This window comes from Stylophora pistillata, chromosome 3 (assembly GCF_964205215.1).
Source record: "Stylophora pistillata chromosome 3, jaStyPist1.2, whole genome shotgun sequence".
Taxonomy (NCBI): Eukaryota; Metazoa; Cnidaria; class Anthozoa; order Scleractinia; family Pocilloporidae; genus Stylophora; species Stylophora pistillata.
The window spans coordinates 11,077,692-11,102,022 of NC_142521.1; the positions used below are offsets into that span (position 1 = coordinate 11,077,692).

At 39.1% G+C, this 24,331-nt stretch overlaps 2 protein-coding genes and 1 long non-coding RNA gene across 6 annotated transcripts; 2 read left to right on the forward strand and 1 right to left on the reverse strand.

Annotated features, from left to right (window-relative positions):
* Positions 1 to 1,540: 1,540 nt before the first annotated feature.
* On the reverse strand, positions 1,541 to 6,016 carry LOC148734500 (uncharacterized). Its single transcript, XR_015998737.1, has 2 exons — positions 5,770 to 6,016; positions 1,541 to 3,664 (listed from the first exon to the last, which is right to left on the reverse strand). It is a non-coding gene; the product is annotated as an uncharacterized LOC148734500 (long non-coding RNA).
* On the forward strand, positions 2,878 to 12,731 carry LOC111321039 (serine protease 23). 4 transcript variants are annotated; one of them, XM_022923808.2, is made up of 3 exons: positions 2,878 to 3,445; positions 6,364 to 6,421; positions 10,105 to 12,731. In XM_022923808.2, the coding sequence occupies exon 3, from the start codon at positions 10,179 to 10,181 to the stop codon at positions 11,454 to 11,456; it is 1,278 nt and encodes a 425-aa protein (XP_022779543.1). In that variant the 5' UTR covers positions 2,878 to 3,445; positions 6,364 to 6,421; positions 10,105 to 10,178; the 3' UTR covers positions 11,457 to 12,731. The 4 variants fall into 4 exon arrangements, with proteins under 4 accessions (XP_022779543.1, XP_022779545.1, XP_022779544.1 ...); XM_022923809.2 differs by lacking the exon at positions 2,878 to 3,445 and adding an exon at positions 3,810 to 5,125; XM_088753338.1 differs by lacking the exon at positions 2,878 to 3,445 and adding an exon at positions 5,249 to 5,267.
* A 5,653-nt stretch (positions 12,732 to 18,384) lies between these two features.
* LOC111321085 (serine protease 23-like) lies at positions 18,385 to 22,304 on the forward strand. The gene has a single exon (XM_022923867.2). It carries the CDS (start codon positions 20,662 to 20,664, stop codon positions 21,907 to 21,909), a length of 1,248 nt encoding a protein of 415 aa, XP_022779602.1. The 5' UTR covers positions 18,385 to 20,661; the 3' UTR covers positions 21,910 to 22,304.
* Positions 22,305 to 24,331: the final 2,027 nt, after the last annotated feature.

Sequence of the window (24,331 nt, forward strand, 5' to 3'; positions counted from 1 at the left end):
AAAAACCAATCATGACAACGAGTAGGTTGAAATAATGGAAGGAACATTTTGACGCCTATGAATCGAAGAGATGGAAGGGGTTTTTAATCACTTTTGAGGGCTTTCGTCTTTCAATTTTTTTTTCAGCAAAGTTATTTGTTTAAATGGATTAATACGTTGGCAAGTTTATTTTTGGCCTTTCTTAATCCATCCTCTTGGAATGATGTTGATCTGATCCCAAATCTGCACTCTCGTGATTTGGCAATCTTTTTTGCTTCAAGGAATGCTGACTTCCTTTTTCTGGATTTTGTCGACTTCCTGTGGAGTAAAGCGGTGCTTAATAACTGAAAAGGAACAACATAGTTTATCTGCAGTATCGTGATCCGGCAACTTGGCTCTCAATCCCTTGCGGTGATACTTTCCAGCTGACCGCAAATGAGACAACAAGCCGCTTTTTTTAGGCTTTACAGGTATTTCTCACGCCTATCGAATCAAATGTTATTAAAGGTAATTATGGTCGGGAAGTGTTTTCCTCTGAAACGACGTAAACACGTACTGAAAGGGAGCGGAATATTGGATATGTCAACATGCGTAAGCCTTGTCTTTTGTCAAACTGAGGTTGAATTGCGAAACTTTGGAGTTTCCTCCCTTAAGCTGTCAGTGTGTTAAGCTACAGTGCCATTTGGAAAATTAGCACATACAACCATAGCAGTCCAATTATTTGCCTTGTGAAAAATTTTCTTTTTCGGTTTTTTTTTTCGTTTCACACACTCTCGGCTTAAGCGCTTGAGAACCAAACCGCCGAAGCGAAGTGACGCCCTCACGGAGGCTATCTTAACATAGGCTTTATCTCAATTTTAGCGCGCCAGTCAGGAATACTAATGCATCAATGGGAATCCAGTCTGTAAACTTACGAGAGGAAATTAAAGCAAATTCCACGAAAACAAAAGTTCAATTTATTTTCATGCTATCGTATATAAGTAAAAAAAGGGTGAGTCCTACCTATGCAAAGAACCAGCGAGAAAGTCGTTTTCTCGAGAATCTGTAGTCCGGTCGTCTCTATAAAGCCTAACTGACTAAAGCACACTGTAAGATGACTTGAACCGGTAGCCAAAAAAGGACACCCGGCCTCTAAGAATAGCTGCAGAGCTGCAAGCAGGTTTGGTGGAAAGGAAGATTCTCCACTGTCGAACTAATGTCTTGCATTTGGGTCCATACTAGGTTGTTTTTGTCGTAATAATTTTTTACACCAAAGTTTTCTTGAGAAAGGGGGCTACAGAACCTTAATTACTTAGGAACTCCCCTTAGGAATACGGTGTCACGGGTAAAGGCGACTAACAAGGAAAAACTATCTATCCCTCACGAGGAATTCCAATTGGGAATTGGGATGCTCTACTGCATTACCACTGAGCCACACAGGACCACTACTCGGACATCACTTAGTTCACGTAGATTTAATAGACTTGTTCGTATATTTCACTCTAAGAGTTTTCACTCTAAAAGTAGTTAAATTCCACCGGAATGTTATGTAATTTTTTTGTTATCATTACTGAAGAGTGTACGTCACCGTTTTTCGCCACCGTTTGACCCCAATCACTCAGAATTGATAACTCTTTAATTACCACTGAATCAGGATGTCGTAGCTTCGATCATCTTTATCTTTGATTTTATCGGACTGGTTTTCGTATTTGAAGAAATCCCTAGACTAAGAGGATTTCACCGTGTTCCGACGGTTCCAGATTTTACCGTCATACGAAATCATCAAAATCCTCATTTGTCCAGAGTAATAAGTCAGTGTTTACATTTCAATCAGTTTAACGGTCGGCTTGGGGAAGCCTATTCCTTGACAAAATCTGTTTAGGCTAACACTTAACTAAAAGGAATCTCTTATTTCCTTGGGTCCTTCCGAAATACGAAAACCCACGCTTTGTTGCAGTGGTTACAAAAAGACATCAGAGAGCGCTTGGTCCTCTTACCACTAGCTTATTACTTGCGACTTTCTTGCACCCCCCTACTTACGGGGAAACGAAGGGCGCATGTACGATTTGACGTTGAGTTTCTATGATCAGTCGACTAAATCGCCTGATAGCATTCCAAGACCTGACGTGCACGATATCAAATTTTCTACAATTTCCTTGGTATGCAGCCGAATCTTGAATATTAAAGATTTTGAGTTTCTCACAACGATATCATAATGTAGACATAAAAGTCAAATCTCAAAATTTTGACATTGTATCCTATTTACACGCAAAATCACTTGACATGAAATCTCAAACTTCTTAACTTCAATTCTTATCCACGGTAAGTCACACGCAGAGTCATTACGAAGAAGGAGCCGATAGTTCGATATTATTTAAGCTTGCAGCTCACTGGTTTACACAAAACTATAATTTCGTCACCCTGCATGCAGGTAGCAAATGGGTAAAAACAGGTAGACCACAATAAATCTTGAAGATCTTGTTTAATCATAGCTGCTAGGTCATTAACTTGAGATATTGTAATATTCTGCACAACCACTCCAAAAATCCACTTTGGAAAAAAAAGCAAAATCTCGATTACAGACCCCACACGAGAAGTGCGTGTTGTGTCGTCCTAAAATAGCATCGTGTCGACTGATTTTAATTTGTCAGTCGGTGCGAACCTAACATGATTTGATGGCTGACGGCCAAAACCCAGCGCAATTCCCTTCATTAACTTGTCACCTGACTCCGTCCGTTGACAGCAAAAATTTCCTCGTTTGGCGGTTTTCGTGTACAGGTTATATGTAATCTAAGGTGATCTTGTTGCTACTTCTCTCAGGCGGAAGTTACTAGCACATCCCCGTCCTTTGCTTCAGCACGTACAGGATCAGGACAACATCTTCATCTACTCTCTCTGAATAAAGCAAGATTTGTGTTGAAAGCAGCGGTGAGTCGCAGTTAAGTCCCATCCCAACTCATTAAATCACGTCTTTGAATGTCGTCTCAAGATAATTCGAGTTAAATGAAAATCGGAATAGCTTTCCCGTGACATTGACTCTTGGGAGAGATAAATCACTTGTTGGGGTTATTGAGGGTTTCCTTTACTCATTCCTTTCCAGTGCGACACGTGGACCTCCCACTCACATGACCCTACGTCGGTTTCATGCTGTATGTGTCTCTCATCTTAGTAGATTATCGTTTCTTTTTCAAAGCCGTGAGATCTGCCTATAGCGGTATTTGAGGTGCCGGTGGGAGCTTTGAACAACAATCATTTATGATCCCTACGAGTATCTTGGATTCTGTTCAGTTTTCCGGAAGTTTCACTTGAAGTTAAAGAGCGTCTTTGCGACGCACCCACATGAAAGGTCAAGGGAATAATTTTCCCGTGTCATAGGAACGATCGCTTTAAAAGTGATGGCATGCAAAAACGTGTGATGATAAGTTCGTCAGCCCCATTTTGAAAACGAAGAAAGCTTTGGGGTCTTCAGCAACACTTGTCCTGTAAGGTAAGGTTCTTTGACCGAAACTCTTTTACAACAATATAGTACATCGCGTCGATTTTGAAAAATACCAAATACTTTGCCGCTAGAGTTTTCTAATTTCATACCAGTGAAAGCCTTTGCATGCAAGGTAAGTGTCAGTTTGTGTTGTTGGCATTCGCGATCGGACTAACTCGAATCAACCATCTAGGACTCATCTCCCGTACAACTTATCTCAATCCAACTCTGCAATTAGAAGATTATAAAGTCGTAAGGAACTAGTTCCTGACAACAGTTGCAGTTATGACGAACTACGAAAAGGTGTTTCATCATACTACAAAAAATCTCTAAATCGAAAAACATATCTCCCGCAAAATAACAGTTAAATAAAGTAACATAAACAGTGAAGTTCCTTCCTATTAGCAAAAGCAAACAAATAGCAACACTTAAACTCAGTGTACAAACTCCCACACAAACTTAGTTAAAACTTAATTTAGCTCATATGATAGCATAACTTGAGATTCAAAACATCATAATTTGGATCTCACTTCCTTTCTTTGAAGCAAGCAGTCGGTGGGTCTATTTCGAACAGTTCACTGACAAAACTAGCCGATTTATCCAATATCATTCATTTGCTATTTGTTCCAAAATAGTAATAACTTTTTTTGTGCGTGGAAAAAGTAATTTGATGATTTAGCGCGTCTCTGCAGACCTAATTGGAATACCTTAGTTGATGTTTACAAGTCTGCTACATTAAGCTGAAAATGAATTTTCACTGTAATCTTGTTTAGTCTACGAATTGTTTAATCTCGTCCTGTGGAGAGAACATTTATCAGACAATGTTTAATTTGTTTAACAAGTTATCGCCGGCCTGCATATGCAGTACACGGTCCAAAGCGGTATTTGTGATGGACGTCTTGTCCATATATGAAGAACAAAACTTGGAACCCCTTACGGAAACATTTCATTCATTAGTCAAATTTCCGGAACACATTCCATCTGATGATATTGGTAGCTCACGATTCAAGAAATATTGCCGATCGATAATTCAACAGGAAACTGATTTAATATAATCGTAGATAAAGTATTTGAAACTTAACAAAAGATTCTAATACATTTGCGCCTCAATTCACATTCTTTTGATAATAAACACTGCAGGTTTTGAATTTGCGCTCATGCAGGTTTTCAATACTTCTCCCTGGTCTTTATAAATAGAGGGGGCGGTTGTTCTTTTTCTTTTTTTCACCAAAACAGTCTGGGAGCTTTGTGTTTGAAGATATACTTTTCGAAGAAATAGCAGTACTATTTGCGAAGCTTCTGGCAAGTTCTCGATTTTTTTTTTTACCATGCTTGTACCAGAGTAACGGCAAAGATCTAGAAGTTTTCGGTTCACTGACCAAGCAGCAAGTTACATCATACAGCGACCTCGTAAGTCACCAAAGTTATTGTAACTCTGCATTGCTCTCTTACTTTCGTCATAGAGTATCAAGAAATATTGAATGGAAAATTCTTCCTTCCCGCCTTTTACCTTTTAGTAGTATGTTCTGCGGTCAAAGCTAGTAATTAGCATAATTTGATTGCGTTTGAACAATACAAACTTTTTCAGTATTTTTGACGCAAATTAATGGGTCCAAATTACGAGTGCCGTGAGGTAAAAACACCGGCTTATTCCATCAGTCTTAAATCTTTTTGTCCTTCCACAAACTGGTAAGTAAGAACTTTACTAACTTTCTCAAAGTTTCAGCGGTATCTTTAATTCAAGTGCCTTACGTGCGGTTGCAGTTGAATGTGACAAATCAGGGAAAATATCTTCGTGAATCTGTCACTAGCCAGCTAAACGCCACTCCAGGTAAATTTTCTGTATTTTGTGACTGAGACGGGCAGTGATATAGACATGACCTTTCTAAGCATGTACAAATGTACAGTTACATGAGATTTTATCCTTAAAAGTAAACTCGACAATATAAGTAGGGAGGAATTCAAAGGATTCTGAACCGATTATAATTTTGTCGAAGAAACAACAAAGAAAAACTTTAAAACAGTAGGTTTTCTTTGATGTTGCGGCATCTCAAAGTGAGACCAGTCTGCGTGGTCTAATCAACTTCTCTCAGGTAACCAACGGATCAAGCTACAAAAATCTTGCAGAAACCATTAAGAAATTGATGAACGGTTAATTCCCCTTGAAATCTTTGCAAGGAATTGATACATTACTACTAATTCAAGCGTTCAAGAAAAGAGATGTTAAGCGTGCGAGATAGGAATAAATCCATCGAAGAAAATTGACACAACAGCTGAACTTAAGTGACTCGTGAAGGAACAAAGGTTGTTATGAAAACGTGTGTATGACCCACCTTGCTCTTATTGTTTCAAATAAACATTCAGTTCGGATTGAGAAAGGTAGCATTCCAAAAACACAATTAATTCACGTGCTGTTACGGCGCAGTAAATTCTCTACGAACTCGGTTATGCTCTGATAACCGAATCGCTTTGTTACGTCATGCAAAGTTCTTCCTTGATAAAGTTTCACCCACAAAATGCTAAAAATGTCATTTACTAGACGATATTAAAGCTAAATTCAATTTACTACGATTCATTTTTCGTCTTGGGTGGAGCGGCCCGTCTATGATAGTTAATGTGTCACAGCCCGAAAAAAAAAAAGATCACACACGCAATTTTGTTTTTTAGTTGCAATTTTGTTGCGTCATCGCTGCAGTAGCAGAAGGGGAAAGTTCTTTTTCTTTCTTCGCCGGAAACAGAGAACTGATTGCTAACGACTTTTAAGCTTGTTCTGTAAAAAGCCATGAGCGATTCTTTTATAGCTGAATTGACCTATCCCAGAAATTGTGTTCATTGCAAGTCGCTTCCCTGCTGTGTGATAGCATGGGCTGGTTTATTTTGATCACTTTACACCAACATTTAAATGCGAGGTCCCTCTTATCACGCAGGGAAACGGAAAACAAAGCTCGAGCTTCACTTCGTGGTGTTCGCCAGTCAGTCAAGTCGGTGAGTAACTCATTTGGTTTCCAAGTATTTTACATGCAAATTTCTCTGTCAAATCTAGTTTGATCGTCAGTGTTAACAATGTGTAGTTATCTGGATAATTATTTTGTCGCGGTACAACAAGTCCGTAAGCAAATGTAGACCGTGATTTATTGCATGTTTATAGTACTTGCTGGGAATTATTGTTTAAAGCGACTATCATCATCGCTGTAATCATCTAAGATTCAACCGTTACTAACATAATGTTTATCAACTTCTAAAAGCCCTGTCAGAAATACTAAAATTATGTCTTTACTCCGTGTTAGAGACGGACAAAAAACGACGTGGGGGGAATGTTAGTTGATACGGGAAACAAACTGTAAAAAGTCTAAACAATTTTGAACTCAAACTGTTAAAATGGCCTTTCTGTGTTGTTGTTCCTTTCCTGGGATTTGTTTCTTTGACATTTTCTAGTTCGTTTTAGATTCTTCTTTTTCGACTGAGCGGTAATGTAAATGTTCAAGGCGAAAAATGACAGATTAAATCAGAAAAGCATCCAAACGTTACATTCGATGTATCTTTGATCGCACTTCGCATGACGTTCGCTTTAAAAAGATTACGTATGTCAAGATCAATGTTTCAGTAATTTCAGTACTTTTCAGGTTGTTGAAACTTGTCTTAAATTGAAATGGAAAACTTAAATGATCATTGAGTAGGTTTGCGAGCCGCTAAGGTTGTAGAACATAAAAGAGGAGAGGATTTCATATGAAACTAGGACAAACATGGCCAAGGATGCACAGAAAATATGAAAATGGCATGGATTGCAAAATTGAAAAAAAAAAGTCTATAAAGTAACGCTTCATTTTTCAAGATAGGCAAACTGTGACTTAGTGGCTACAAATCCCAGACCTTTCTTTAGTTGTCGAGCTAAATTAGTAACAAAACTGTGTAAAAGGTTTGAGTGGGGGCCGACTTCACACCTAATCCTAATTTTAATAAGCCGTCCGTTCAATGCCAACGCTTCAAGTTAGCCGAATTATTAGATAATCTCTTGTGAATGCGGATAACTCAAGGTATTGAGCTACAAGCTGTTCGCTTTAGGTTGAGGTCATGAAACTTCTTAACGCAAGAATTTGACATGTGTTTCTGTTTAATTTGTTAAATTTTGGGGCTCAAAATTAACATGATTACTGAAAAAGTACAATCCTAGGGAACAGGGAAGGGAGAGCCCTTAACTCCATCAAAGTGTACAGGGCTTCGTGCAAGGAGTGTAAGATGATTTAAATATCTGAATTAAATTGGAAATTGGTTGAAATTCTTTATCGTGGAATCACGAATTAGAAAAGACCTATGTTTTCACTTTTATTTCACTCAAAAATACAAAGAAACGAATAAACAAACAGAAAGCGTAAGATTTGTTCAGCGGGTTGTTTTCTTGGTTATGAAGCGTGAAGGTTTTGATCAAGTCTCTCTCCAGCTTTTCCGGGATGAAGTGAACATTTAAGTCCCCTCCCCTCCCCCCCCCCACCGCCCCTCTCTACTGAACTCTCTCGCCTTATCCTATTCAAATTGGTGTGCCAAAGAAAAAAAACCTTCGAGTTAAGTCCTGGAAGGATGTGCTAGCTTATCATTTTCCCGGTTCAGTTAAATGTATGATACATCATCACAAACAAAACTGTACCAAGTACAATCTCCTCTCCCCCACCCCCACCCCCCACCCCGCACTTCGTCCCCCAACCCCCGTGCTCTCTGGCCTGTGAGGGGTAGCTCGTGGGAATGTACTATGTGCAATTTGATACCTCGCAGTGAAGATGGTGAGACAGGGTGTTTGTTGTTTCCTGAACATCTTAATAAAAGTACCCTCGTTTTAGTCTAAAGTATCAGCATGGCTTTTCTGCAAACGCTTCTGGCAAGATATGAGCGGCGGCGTTCCATGAATAAAGTTCAATTGTATTTTTAGAAAATATATTTTTAGAAGTGTCAATACTTTGTCTATTTCGGTAATTGTTAACAAAACAGAAAATGTTGACACTTTCAAACGTGTCTATTGACTCTTGAATTCCTAAAGATGCATTCTTTTATGTATTTTCTTTTCCACATTCGCGTGATACGAACGACATCGTAAACACTCATTCATCCCTACGGAAAGAAGTAACTCTCCTTAATTTATTCCCAAATTTTGTGGATTTGCGCTTCAAGCGACGGGTCTCTGAATGTAGTAAAAATAATCCACTAAGTAAGTACAAGATGGAAAAAATGAAAATATGACATAAGAGATGGTGTCGAGGTCAACACAGATTACAGAGACAAAACAGAGTATTAAGAAAATGTAAGGGTGCGAAATGCTCCTCTCTCTGAATTTGATGAAATTCATACCGGTGAACGTATGACAATCAGCCACCATCATAAATGAAGCACCGCAGATCAAGGTTTAAATTATTAATACTCAAACAATCTAACTATAGCCCTCTATTTCATTGCATGCTTTAATGGCCAATACTGACTTTTCAACCCAGTTGTTCCACTCTGTGTTTTTCTTCTGAAAAGTAATCGGGGTGATTTTTACACCTCAGTTCAATTACGTGAACATGAATGATTTGCACATGCGGTCTAAAATTACCACAAACAGCAGTAAACCCGCTTTAGGTTCTGTTGTTTAGGCCAAGAAATTGCAATTACGTTAAGATCTCAACGAGAAGTATTCGATATGATAAACAAAGTCTGTTACGGAACTCCAGCTTTGTAGTTACGATAGCATCTGTCATGCATGCAATGGCAAGTTATTTATGATCAGTACCGATGCAATGTACCGAACTGATCATCAAATAGCGGATGCTCCTCAATCACAGATATTTTTGTTGTGTTAAAAAAATTTGCAAAGTGGTGCACTTATCACGTAGTAGTTATTACGATTTCTGTCTCCTGCTGCTTTCATAATAAATACCAAATTGCCTTAGAATACATAGAGAATCGGAACGACAAATCAAATCAAATAGTGGTTGCCTCAGGTTAATGTTGGACAGGACAGAATACAACATTTTGTAAACGACGAACATAAGTTTATACTTAGAAATGCCCACAATCAGAAGCCCGCAACAGATATTTCATTCAAGAACCTAAAAGAGCGCGCACATCTACACAAACAGCAACAACTTAAAACAAAAAATTGAGAGATGTCTCAGTCATGCTTTCCTTCTTTGCAGCTGTAGACTTAAAGAGGAAGTGTAGTACTACTTCAATAATTCATTTTCAATTCCTTTGATGAATACTTACGATAAGTTAGTTTATTAAAAACTTTCCCTAATATATCGAGATTCTATTCGCGCAACTCTTATTTTTAGTAGAGATTGATAAGCCAAAGTTAATGACCGGAAGTTGGCTAGGCTGAATGGGGAATATGAAACAACAACAAATCATTTCTGTTTTTCTGATTTAAAACGAAAGAAAAGTAAATCTTTTTACATGAAGGTTATCCGACATAGTTCGGATAATTCCATGGATAATCGTTTCAAGCTTAGAAAATCCTATGATCCTCAGTAATTTTTTCACAGCGGTGGACATTTCAGTCTTTCCAAGCTGTCGCGTTCTGGGTTATTTGTTTTAAATATTCGTAAAGGAGACCGTTCTCATTTTGTGGTTTTACGTAGGTGTAAAATTTTACGTGGGTGGTAGTAAAATTTTCTTTATCTGTTTTATCTTATTGGTAGATTTTTTCGATATCAAGTTTTGAAGACATCGTTTTTCACCTCTCACTAAACCAGTCAGTCGAAGCGGGGTTAACATGACTTTGGTAAAATATTTTGCTGTCGCGAGCTTGCTGTGTTGGGCTCTACAACTTCCTGATCTTGTTTGCTCGTCTCGACAAAGGATTAAGCGAGTGCTATTCCCTTCTTCTCCAAAAAGAGGTGTTAATGTGTCGAACAAACAAGAAGTGCACAAGGATGTGATGGACGACCATGAAGATTTTCCACCCCTTAGCTTTTACATCCAAGACGTGAACATCACCTCTTTGCAGAGAACTAACCAAACTAGCTCACTGGGGTTGAACTATACTGATTCTAATGAGCTGGATTTCGACGGATTACCTATATCAGTCAATGACTCCATAATGGACAGCTTACCTAGGCTTAACTATGAAACTTTTTGGTCCAATGGCAGTCTAACGCTCACCTTGGTGGAGCTTAAAAAGGTTGAGGGGATAAGAAACGCGACTCATGATGTGTGGAGCAGGATGGCAGACTTTGAGCTAGAAGTCCCCAGTGTGGTTCCCAGTGACTTGGACGATGGAAACGACCTTACTAACACCAGCCAACATCGGCGAAAAAGAGAGGTATTTGGTCCAGATGATCGAATTAAAGTCCGCCACGTCAATTCCAGACGGCTCCCATACTCTGCAGTTGTGAGGATATCCACTGGCTGTACAGGCACCCTTATCTCAGAATACCATGTGCTGACAGCGGCACATTGCGTTCATGATGGCATGAATTACCTCGTCGATGTAAAGAACTTAAAGGTGCTGGTCTTGAGGCATCAAGGAAAGGTCATCAAAATTGGGGTCGACTTCGTCAAAGTCCCGCGAGGATGGACTCTCTCTCGGGATTATCGCTACGACTATTCCGTCATAAGACTCAAACGGGCGCACAACAATGACTTTCTGGGCATGTATGAGATACCTGCCGCCCTAGATATCCGAATAAAAATCCAGTTTGCTTCTTTTCCCTTCGACAAAGAAGAAAACACTCTGTGGTACTCGAATTGCGCAGCTCATTGTCGTAGTCACGCCATCATCAATCGATGCGATTCCAAGGCCGGAAGCTCTGGTGCAGGAATTTACGCCCTGATGAGAAAAGGTAAAGCAGTAGAACGATTCGTGTTCGGAGTATTTACTGGTTTGGGGAGCCGCGTACGGTTTCGTGGGAAAATGCGTCTCATGAACATAGGCACGAAGATTACACCTGTGAAGTTAGCGCAAATTCGTGCCTGGATGGGTCTGCCTCCAAGAAGACATAAAGGTTCAATCGACCAAAAAGCCAAAATGCCTGTCTCTCCTAACCATTAAAACTAGAGAAGGTTCTCAATCAACTCAAAGGAGTAGCTATGGAAACTTTACGTAACGGCCGTTCCCGTGAACATGGTGGTCACGTGATTTTGTCTTTGTACTGAGCAATAGGGTTATGATACTCCACGTTATCAATCAGTTATTATCAGTTTCAAAAAAATCTTTCAGTTTTGCGATGGAATATCTAAAAGACAGACGTCTAAACAGACATTTGTACCGGAAACATATACCAAAGAGCCTCGACTTCGGGAACAAGATTGAGGTTTGTGGACTCAGTTCCAAACACACGTGTCAGGCATATTCAATTTATACGAACTAGATATTCTAAAATCAGGCGTATGCGCGTAGATTGGGACCAACCCCGTTCAACGCATTCCGGTTTTTTCTGAAATTCCATTTTATAGCATGGGTTTCACGACAAAGCTAAGATAGCGACTGCGCATGCTCAAGGTAGTCTTAAGGAAGCAGACAGTAACGCTCATTGGTCGAAAAAACAAGTGCACATACCAACACGCGAGCTCAAGGCATGCGTGATTGCAGTCCCACAACACACGCCTGATTTTAGAGTATCCTTGTTTTAAAGAAAAACATTTTGTTGTCCGAGCAAGCGTGGCATTTTGAGGTTTGATAGTCGATGAACTTCCGCTTTCAACATTTCATGTCTGTTTAACATGTATTATACGAAAATTACTCGATCTGATTCCTTCGAGCTAGTTATCAATCTGTAACTACAGTTATGTAATCTGTGGCATCGAGTCAAATATCAATTTGATTATCTTTCACTATTATATACAAGAATTCCTTAAATATCGGCTGCTTCCACGAGTAAGATTGAGGGCAAGAATAATACTATATTAGCTTATTTAACTGAATTTAACTTAGTCAAAATGAATGGCAAATAAGTTGGATTTATATAAGAACAAACTTTGCTTATGAATTTAAACAATAAAATAGCTCGCCCCGGGCTCTCGGTTAATGAGGCCAGCACGAACAAGGGTGAGCTGGGGAAAGAAACTCACCCGGCTAGTCTTTCCGGTTTTCCTATTAGTCGCCCAATTTACCAATGGCCCAGGACGGGCCTTTTCGTGTATACAATGTTATTATAACATCTGCTGTGAGGATAACTTAACCTCCAAATTATTTCACTTTCTATTGTACTCAACTTCTTCGCATTTTAGAAAAAAAAATATGATTTCATTGCTTTTATCAGTAAGTAATTGCATATGTTTATCGTGAAACAAACAAAATGAATATCTTATTTGTTGCGCTCTTTTACTATTGCTTGAGAAGTCTTTCTCCTCTCTAAGTATTGCCACCTCTCCACCTCTCCAACTGGCAGAGGCCAATATTTCTCCCCCCCCCCCACCCCCCCCCCAACCTCCCCAACCTCCAGCCTTCTGTTTTTGTACTTGTCCTCCAATACTCTTCTTTTCACATGGACGATGAAAAAATAAAGAGTTTTAAAAAGTGTCTGTCCGAAGGATCTACTCGACTTGAAATTGGGTAAAAGATCAAAGCACTAACAAAGGGGTTACCATTCAGACCTTGAGCACTTTTCAACGAGTGTCAATAGTAATGCGGAATTGTTTTATTTCGCTCTACTTCGTCATATGATTGGTCTCAAAAAGGGTATGTCACTCCGGCTCAACCGATCAGATCCAATCATGACTTGGTTACTCTCGTTTTCCCGCGCTTCAGGCAACTTGCGTGCGTTTACTTCGAGTTCTCATTAGCTCCTTGCGATATTCTCCTTCATTGTGATTGGTTGTTGTTACTTCTTCCCAACCAATCAGATGTAAAACTAAAACCAACTGCGTTCTGGTCACTCGTGTTTTCCACGTTGCTTGTTTTTACTTTGGGTTCTCATTGGCCCCTTCTAACATTTTCCTCTTCCCTTTTTTCTTATTAGCAGGTGTAATTACTTTGGTCCAATTGTAGTAATCAAAACTAAAACAAAGTTCTCGAACGTGATTAGTCATCACCAACGGGATTTGAGCACTAATAGGACAGTGTATGGGCCATGATTGTAATTGGACAGTGATTTAAAGGGACAGTTAAGTTGATTCCTCAGTATTGCATTGTGCATACTGTACTGCACATAAAAAAATTACGTGATCAGGCTCCGGTTGTTCAAAGGGCGGATAACACTATCCAACGGATAAATCGCTATCCAGCGGATAAGTGTTACCAAAACGTACTGCGCTATCCACCGGATAGAGATTTATCCAATGTATAGCGTTATCCATCCATCGAACAACCGGGGCCAGGCGAATAGGCGCGCGCGCATTTCGAGAACACGGTATTGTTTTTCAATCAGTGGACCAGATAAAGAGGAACTATGGTCTTTAGCTCTAGAACGAGAACGGTGACCCTGCCGAAATTTTTCATTGCACAATTTTGGTGTACAAATTTATTATCCCCTTTAAATTGGAGAAACTACAAAATTTATCATTGAAGGAAAAAATAAAGCGTGCACGAAGCCCGTAACTCGATGATACAAATTATGACCTTGAAAGCAACGACTCGAGGAAAGTTTTGATTCGATTTCGTTTAAAATTACGCTTCCACAATTCATGTATCAAATTTTTCTGTACGCTCGAGACTTTCTACGACTGTTAAATCATCATTGTACCAACATCAAAATGCTCAAATCTGATTCGTTTTTGACAGCCTAACTCCTGATCTAATCGGATATTGCGACCAAACTGTCTGATTTGACTTGTTGGATCAAAAGGTGTAGACACATTAGCCAGGACAATTCACAACCCAATAAAATGATAATCCGTTCATGTTGTCCTTCAGCAGCATTGTTTAAGTATACAAACTGTTCGAATGAAGCCTTAAACTACAGTAAAAAGTAAAATTTAAAACCCAAGCTTTCGCCGATCAACGGCACCATTAGGGTTCGCCGTTGATCGACGAAAGCTTGGATTTTGAATCTTAGCTTTTGTAGCAGTTACTGTAAAGGCCTCATTTGAACAATTTGTATACCGGTGAAATGAAGTAGAACATTATAACTAACAAATCGGATTTAGTTATCGGTCAGTGTCAGCAAATTTAATGTTAATTAGCTTCAAATAGCTAATTAACATAATGGGTAGGGAGGTTTTTCGGCTCTTTCTTGAAACCACAAGTGAATAAAAATAGGTGGACAGGGGACTAAAGCATTAGAATTAATCTAACACCACTGATTTAGCGGAGAGTTAGGAAACGATATAGAAGCCAGACATCAATTTACAATGCAATAAATCCAGCTCTGAACAGATGATGAAGAAATTGTCTGATTGATTTAATTGCGAGTTAGATAGGCTGGCCCAGTTCAGCATCAAAGCTGGTTTAATGAAGGCTTGTATAAACACTGATAAAAAGGTCAGACCACAACAAAGGTAGCTTCGTTCCCTACTCTTAGTGAGAATGGAATTTTGTCGAAAAACCTCCGAAACATATACATTAGTGAGTTCCTGCGCTTTATTAGTGACAAAATTAATTGGCAACGAGTCAAGTATCAGATGAGTTTATCAATACTTTTTAAGATGTCAAAAAATAGCCTTGGGTGAAATTAGGTACCTACTGGTAATCATGACTTGAAATATAGGTTGTCTGGAAACTATGATAAAGCTTGGAAATAAGCCAATATTTCCGAATATTTTCTCCTCAACTCAAAGACGAAAAAAATTAAAATGAAAAAAATGGAGCTTGTTATTGCAAGAGAGGTTATTTGTCATACAGAGGTATTTTGATGTTAATAATACTGTTAGTTGTCTGGCACAAGTTGAACAATATTTCTGAAAACTGTGCAAGATTGTGCTTGAGTTGAGTTGACTCGACAAGTCTTACCGGAGCTGATTATAAAATAACAGCGGGTTCCTTGTATTGTTCGTCTAATCACTTCTCAATTAGAAGAAAGCGCCTAATTTACGAATGAAAAGCTAACCATTCAATAAACAAATTAAATTGTCGATGTTTGCTGGTTCTTTTGGTGCTCGAATAATATCCAGCGACAAACTGAACTACGGCCGGTAATACTAAACTGCAAATCATATGTTACACCAAGCGAAAATGATTAAGGGAGCCCTTAATTTCTTTTAATGACATCAAGAAAGCAAAGCCTCTAGACGACACCCATTTTCAAGCGATCATCGGAAATAGAGCGCTTGCGATTGAGAGTCGTAAAATCAAAACCAAATTAATCGCAACAGCCAATCAGAAGAGAGAAAAACGCCTTTAAGAGCCAATGAGAACTCAAAGTTTAAAACCAACCAAGCAGCCTAAAGCGCGGAAAAACGCGGGAAAACGCGGGCGACCAAATCATGATTGATTTTAGTTTTGCATCTAATTGGTGGAGAGAGTAACTCGAGTTTTCTGGACCAATCACAGAGCGAAGTAAAGCAAGACTAATGTTTTCCATGATTACATTAGACACTCAATTTACGATGCTTACCACACAACAGGAACTTGTTCACAAGGGACTAATAAATCCGAGACACGTCGGGCAATTTTCTGCGAAGACGCCTCTAAAAACAGCCGACGCATTAAGGAGTGATTTCGAGATTTACTTGAAACGTCGCTTAAAAAATTGTAGCGTGAATCTGGAACAAACTCTACATGCACAAATTTAGCCGTAAATCTAGCCAATGAATCTCTGAAAGTATTTAAAAGATAAATAACTAATATTGGTCGCGATGGTGATTAGAAGTTTTTATCAGAGACATTTGCAGTTACTTGTACGTGTGTAAAACTTCTAATCACGGACAATTTTTTAAATGGCACTATGAATTGCATGTTTTGGATTTGCGCTTCGTTTTTCCTCATAAATAACTAACCTTATAATAAGTTTGCGTGGACAACTTTCTTTATATCTGAAAAACTACACTAATTTATTTTCTATTATACGCGTGTAACAGAGCAAACAGCAGCAATTAAACTGTTGACGAGTCCATGATACGCCAACATCGTGAAGCCGTTTTGTTTAGTCGGCTTTTCCTTTGATCAGTTTTGTTTTGCTATTTTTGTTTTCGTTGTTTTTTTAGCTCGGCAAGCCGACAAAAAGTAATCAGAGACAATATTAAATCCGCTCCAGAATTCTCTCTATTTGTAGTTACTGGTGGGTAAACGAGGAAGTTTTGGAGTTAGTAGGAATAAGCTAAACTTGAACCATAAACCTACGATTAAGGGACAAAAGTTTCTTGACAGTGAACGAGACTAAACTTACCGCTTTACATTCGTTAAGGGTTCCTATAGTGTAGTGGGCCCTAACAGATTTTCATGATTGTAAAGTTAAAACTCATCAAGAAGAGATGTTAAGTAAAGAGACAGACTGGCGAGTGAAATTTGTAGACAAAGACGAAACTCAAAATGCAAACATATTGTAAAGACTTAGATAAGCTCCTGTGGGGCCTTAAAGATTTCCATGGCTGTAAATATAAGTAAGGCACGATCATGTCGGTAGACAAGTCAGAAGGAGCAACCGATCGTAAGTTTTTACCGAAGATTGAAAACTGTGATATATATATATGTCGATGAAAAACCATTTTAAACTTTAAAAGTTCATTGCAAACGTTTTGCATGGATTGTTTTTGCACCCCATGTAAATCACGTTCAGTAGGAAATACATATAATCAAACCGTCTTTCTTGAAACTCCTACATATACAACCGCCATCTTATCATCAGAGCTTTGCTGGTAGTCGCCTCAATTCCTTGATCTAAGCAGAGGTATGTGCAGAACATAAGTTATCAGGAACAGCAGCTCATGCGCGCAAAAGGTGGTCAGTGTTGGATGGACTAGTTAGATACATTCTATCTCTTCCGGCGATGCTTCCAAGGATAGGTGAGGCTAGGCGACAGATGTTGTAAACACTTCCTGACATGTTGTGATGGAGGGCCCAGATAAAACCAAGATTTCGCAACATTTTTGACTCCTGAGACAGATTGAATGTTAAATTCACTAAAGCTGATGCTGGGTATTAACTCAAAATGATAAAATTTCGACGGTAAATACATTAGTTCAGACTTAGATTTATCAAACGATAGTATATCAATCACGAAAAACTGGTTGAACGTCAACAATACCGTATCCATAACAGCCCACCTGAATTTCTGACCAAAAAAAAAAAAACACCCATGAGAATATAAGGCTCTGAATTTCTAGAAACATCACAGAGTCAAGGTCGGCCTTGATAGCAAATGATCTTGAAGAGGATAAAAGTGCAGTAGAATATAAATATTATTTCGACCTTGGGGCAGTCTCTCAGGTGGTACTCTAGCAATAGCTCTAAAAAAAGTGTTATTTTAAATTCTAGCTCTATTTTAGGGTAACCCTCACCAGGGGGCGCTAAAAAAACGTTGACGATATCGTGACTTGAATTTGGTAACTTGGTTTGCGATAAAAGTCAGAGAGTTTTCAAAAATAGCAGGTCGATCTGAGATAGAGCATGTTACTTCTTCCGATGTGCAGTCAAGGAGCTTTAAAATGCATCTTAATGACGGTAATTAAACAACATCGATTGTGATTTTAAATTCAAGAGCGTTGGACGTCCGCGCAGCCGTAAAAGTTATAGAGCGCCCTCAGGAAAGGCTTTTAGACCGTGAACACTAACAGTAAACGTTAACTTACAAGTGAGTCGTGTTCGAATCTTAGGTTTTGAAACCGTAGTAAACGTTACAGTCACTACAACTACCATCAAAGAGCTTATTTGTTGTTCATCTGTGCCCCAAGGACCGGGAAACGGGCTGAATGGTGTTGGGTGGCGAAAGAATGCAGAGCTAAGTAAACGAATGAGGCTAATATCTGAACACATAGTTTTTAATCGACTGGAAAGTGCAATTGATATATACATGCACGCGCTTATTCGCAACTGACAAATCTTCCCATAAATGAATATGGCCAACATTAACTCTTTCGTAAATGCGTGGTAACCTGACAAATAAGAGAGTCTCTGATATACACCACTATCCCACTTTCTAACTCATTAATCAAGATTGGGCGTAAACTGACCACTTGAACTTTGAGCATGTAAATCGTGGCAACAAAGAGTACTTTCTTATCAGCACTTCTGATCGCAGTTGGGAAGTTTTCTAGAACAATTTTGAATTCCTCGTCGAAGAGTGTTCGCCCCCGCGTACATAATCCATGGTTCAAGAAGACAATAAGTGTAATCTTGATGTAAGTAAATTCTGTCTTCACGAAGGAGACATAATTTTAATGAAGAATTAAGGGTGTTAGCCATTTGAAAAAGGACGCAAGCAGGAAAATTGTTTTTTTTGTTATTTTTGTTTTTTTTTTTTTTGTTGCACAGGAATGTTTGCCGTGAATTCCACTGTCTACTTTCTTAAGTCACTGAGTTCTTTTATGACGTCAAAGAACAATCGTTAGGTAAAACTGGACAGATTTAACAAGAGAAGGAGGACACCGCACTTGTTTTGAGTGCCTCAGCTTCTTTGAAAGTCGTTTGGTCCACTCGTGTATTGGATTAAGCGGCAACATGGCGACACTCGCTCTATCAAAGCTGAAGTTATAACGCTTAGAGTTAACTGCGCGTATTGTCAGGAAAACTAATGCTCTAATCGACTAATTTGTAAACATTACGCAGACAATTAGCGTGAAATATCGGGCGGGATAAGGGAACTTGTCCTTGTAGAATAACTTTCTTCGCAAACTCAAGGAAATGTTAGCTAAACATAAAGAGTTTCTAGGAGACACAGAGATCGAGGCATAGCTTTCTGATATACTCCCTATCCTGGAAAAGCTCAATCTTTTTAAGATCATCAAGAGTGGGTCTAGACAATCTACTTTGGATTATTGTTCATGTTTACCATTTTCGTTATTTATATTTTTTCTTGTGGCTTGTATGAATCTATTTGCACCATCGTGGGCGACTTGGCAATTTTTTTCGAATCACGAAATTCACTCACTGGAGTTACCAATTATGATTAATTCAAAAACTGTTTGGTAGTTCCGTTTCTCTTCTGACATAAATTCAGTTAACTGCTTGTTAAAAGCATTGACGCAGCACAAACTTAAAATAGCATTAACTGAATAGCTGACATTACGTTGCGTCATATTTTTTTGAGATTAGTAAAGGGACTCCGGAAATTACACAGCCAGGAGAGAAAAAAATCAAAAACTACTGATATATATTTTGTGCGTAACAGAGTTCCCACAGTTTAATATTTCCCTGGCATTATATCAAAATCAACGAAGTAAATCGTGTATTAGTCGACCACTGATATTTAGGCACATCTGAAGGGAAATGCGACGTTTTCAATTTTTTCATAACTGCGTTAAATTGCCTCCTCCGCTTTAGGTAGTCAACCAAAATTCCTCTGAAAATGTTTTGGAATTTGACTTAATCATAATGGCCATTCTTTGCCGTTAAAAGCTCCTCTCTTGCCAAATAATAACAAGATACTTGAGCTAAGCCAGTCAGGCGTTTCAAGTTTTTCAAGCTGTTACAAAGATAAATCGCGATACAATTTTTCCCTTCTCCGAGAGAGCTGAGCCATAAAAACTGCCTTTAGAAATAATCATTGCTTATCCGGCTCCTTTCGTTAATTTTCCCCGTTACATATTTCTTTGAGGTTAAAAAGAACTTTCTTTTTTTGTTTCATCACACGATTACAGCCCACACCGAAGTCGCAAATTGGAAGCTGCGGTTTCATTTTGAACAGGTGTTGACTTGGTCAGTAGACCTAAAAACCCACGCCTTTTGGAACAATAGAATTAAAGCGAGGACCGTGAGAGCAGATCGCGGAAGCTTTAAACTTCAATTCTCACGAATGCTTTTTCTTACAAATGGTTAATGTGCACTCTTTAGGAAATTCGGCATCTTTTCGATTAGTACTAAAGATCTTAAGAGCCGACATGGACCTTGATAAACAAGTTGTTTCTTACCATAAAAAACTTCTCTCCTCATGATTTTACGTATGGCAAAACCGTTACGGAATAGCCTTTTGAGAAGTCTTTTAGACGCGTGTGCGTTATTTTGGAATATTCAATAACTTTTTGACCCTTTCCCCCGCGATCTCCGTAACGTCTCTCGAATATCGGCCTGACGAGATTGAGCGTGTTCTTTGAGCTTTTTAAGGAAAAAACTTTTGCGTAACAACCGCAATTATATGCATATAAAAACATCAAAACAAGATCACAGACACAGACTCTAACAGCTCACTTGGAAGGATACATCAAGGAAACAAGAGATCGAGAAAATGAAGAACATTAATTTCCGGAAAAGAATCTTGATTGTTGCGTTTCTGCTTGGAAATTATTTGGCAGAGGAAGTTGATACAGCATTGGAACGCTTGAAAAAAACCAAGGAACCTCAAAAAGCCTTGATGTTTCTCAGCTCAGAGCGATCAATCAGCAACTTTGGTGACAACAAGACCACCACAGTTTCCGAAATGAAGACAAGGAGCAACGGTTACATGAAAAATTTCTCTTCTACAGTGTCCCTCGATGACCCCGAAGAAGATCTCACCGATTTGAGTTACCAAACGATATGGCGCAATGGTTCAGTAACATTTACAAATATTTCTGTTGGCGATTTTAAAAATTTCAACTCAGCTGACGGATCTAAAGCTCAAAACGTGATAGAAGATGACTCATTAGTTGGTGAGCCCGAACTTTTGTCCTCGTCCATGGAGGAAAGTTACCAGACCCCTTTTTCCAGAGTTTCGCGAACTTTGGAGCATCGCCGCTTGAAGAGAATTATTTTTGGGCGTGACGGTCGCATCAGATTAAACACCTCTACCCTTGCACAAAAATTTCCTTTTTCGCCGTATGTCAAGATTTCAGCAGGTTCTTTCGAATGTTCAGGATCTCTGATTTCTTCGTTTCACGTTCTGACGTCAGCGCACTGCGTTCACGATGGTCAGCGGCCGCTGACAGACACAACCAATCTGAGAGTTGGAGTTCTGCGACGCAATGGCAAATTCCGATGGATTCGTGTGATTAAAGTCAATTATCCGGAAAGCTGGCTCCGTAATTCCGATTCATCGAACTTTGACTATGCAGTGATTAAGCTAATTAAACCTCACAAACGACCTTTTTTCAAGCTCGGAGTAATGAACGGAGCTGGTCAACTTTACAAGATTCACTTTGCAAGTTTTCCCGGTGACAAGAAAGCAAATACAATGTGGTATAGTCATTGTAACTCGCGAGCGAATGCCAATTTGCTGATTTGTAGATGTGATGCTGCCAAAGGAAGTTCGGGGGCTGGGACTTATGTTAGAACTAAGCTGAAGGCGTCTGGGAAAGACCGTGTGATAGTAGGTGTTCTTTCGGGGTCTGGAATCGTCAAGCTACCCGACGGGCAGAAGAAGCACTTTAATTTTGTTACCAAGCTAACAATCTTAAAAGCGAGGCAGATATGTGGCTGGATAGGACATGGCTCAAACTGCGTCACCTGGAATTCGTACGACGCTTCTAACCAAGCACGACTTCGATCAGATCGGTAGAGAAATGCAACTTCGCTGTCTTGGTTCACAGGATCTCTCTTCTTCTCACCGGACTTGGCAAAGGAGAGGCTCTGGAAATGCGCCGGAGTCTGAGACTTCGTCAGAACATTCCTACAGGCTTAGTAGGCATGCGCAAATGCCTCGATAAACACTATGAGACATTCTTGTTCTGCTAGCGTTGTCTCCAGTTCCTCTACCACTGGTTGCGAAAAAAATTGAAGAGTACCCAAAATAAACTAAGGCATTAAGATAAGAGTCGGCTTCATAATAAGAATTATTAAGACAATTTTTTTTAAAATTTATCCGTAGATGTAGGGAATAAGATAGATATCTTCAACATCATGGAGATGTGCGTTTTCAATAATTTTATTAAAAGATCTAGCCCTTCAAGATCATTTAAGTGTTTTGATTGTTTACATGCCGGAGGATGTAGAAAACGGAGGGGCTGAAAGAGGAGGGGTAGGGGGGAGGAGGAGGGGGGAGGGGGAGGGGGAGGAGGAGGGGGAGGGGGGAGGGGGGAGGGGTGGGGCTGACTCATCCATCCATCCACCCGTACGCTTAGGATCAAGCGTTCACTCAGGTGATAGAGTCTATCCCTGATTACCTTCTGCTACAGAAGGAGTATACGTTTACAGGATGATCACATGTGCATTTAGAAGAAGAGAATGCTTTGAGAGAAAATTGGTCATTTCCCGTTTTGTTTTTGTTTTTGTTTTTGTTTTTATGAGGCGGTAAGAAAACTTAAGCAGTTAAAGGAAAAGGAGTAAGTGAGGAGCTTGAATGGGAATAGGAGAGAGGAAGAATAAACCGAAATGAAAATTCGTGGTGGAATACTGAAATCAATTTTTAGAACAAAGCGGGTTAAGACTCAAAGACAGGTTCCTCCACTCGTAAAGTATTGATTGAACTCGAAAATGATCGAAAGTTTTCACAATATTACTTACAAACAGGAAATTGCTTCACGGGTTTCACTCGCGCGGTGTACAATTTTGAATTTATCATCACTTATCAAACAAATGGCAAGTATGATAAATGATCTTTTAACAAAATGATCCTACGTTTAACTTAAATTAGTGTATATTAACAGTTTGCACACAATATTACGATAGGTACTTCATTTAGCTACGTCACTTTGCTAAATATCACGTAGCTAAAAAATCGTGGACAATTTAGGCTAAAATAATATCTCTTTGTTATTCGAAATCCGCTTAAGTCTTCTGTATCCTTAACCATCTTTGTTTTATTTTGGTTCATTGATAGATTTTAATGTTCATGGTCCACCTTAGCCCGCCTTTTTTTCAGGGATACTTCCCTTTGGAAAGCGATTCTTTTTGAAAATGTCTTACGACGCTTCTGTACAGCTCTAGCTAAGAAACAGCCACAATATTACACATCATGTTCCAAGTTGTCAGTGCTGTTCCAAAAACCTGAGTGATCTTGAAAACGAAAAAACCTGTAATTAAGTAAACCAACACTTCAGTCGTTTTCTTGAGCAATTTTTTGAGATCATCAGACACGCGATCGCTTTCAAAGTGTGTCATTGTTCTTCGATCTAAAAACGTGGACGCCATTAAAATGCCCCTCGAGGCTAACCACAAATCTGCTGTAAGAAGCCGGTTTTTTCGCTGAGTACCTCGAAGAAACTGTCTGAAAATAGAAAGGAGCGTTACTCCAAGTATTTAGTTCCGTGTACCGGAAGTTATGCTTAACGTTGGTATAGTTACGCAGCAATTCAGTATAACAGGAAAATCAAACTTTAAGGAAGAATTTAAGGATTCCAATAAAGTGTCATTAGTTAGAGAAGGGAATCGAAGGTTGATTGGGAAATGTGCTGGACATTGACGGAAGGAAAAATTTTGAGTTCCTTAACTGGAACTTTGATCTACAAACCAACCGGTCGGGGCTAATTTCCTAATGATATTTATTGAATGATTAGTGGAAAATTGTCGAGGTCAACCACATGTAACTGCGATATCGCCCTACTTCTCTTATATTCAATATCTTTGTAATTATTTAACTTAAGTACACCTGGATCTCGGTGTATGCCGGTTTTTACGGTGACCTTTACAAGCGGTTTGAATCGAAATTACTCAAGATGAAAAAGATAGACACCCAAGGTGACAACGGAAAAACTATCTCAATTCTTAAACTTCCAAAACAACTTTGAAAAACAACAAAATCTATCTCGGGGCGACTTTGAGTGGCTGACGTATTTGCTTTACAAAGTTCTGTCATATAGAAATTGGAAACAAATGAAGCAAAAACTTCACCAGTCATTCGGCGAAAAGGATTTTAAAAATAGACTTTACCAATCCACAAAATAGACGAAACAATTAGTCAACGCTCCAGGAAATTAGAAGGCAATTACAACACAAACCACAAAGTACCCTCTTGTTTCTGTTACTCTGACATGACATTTTTC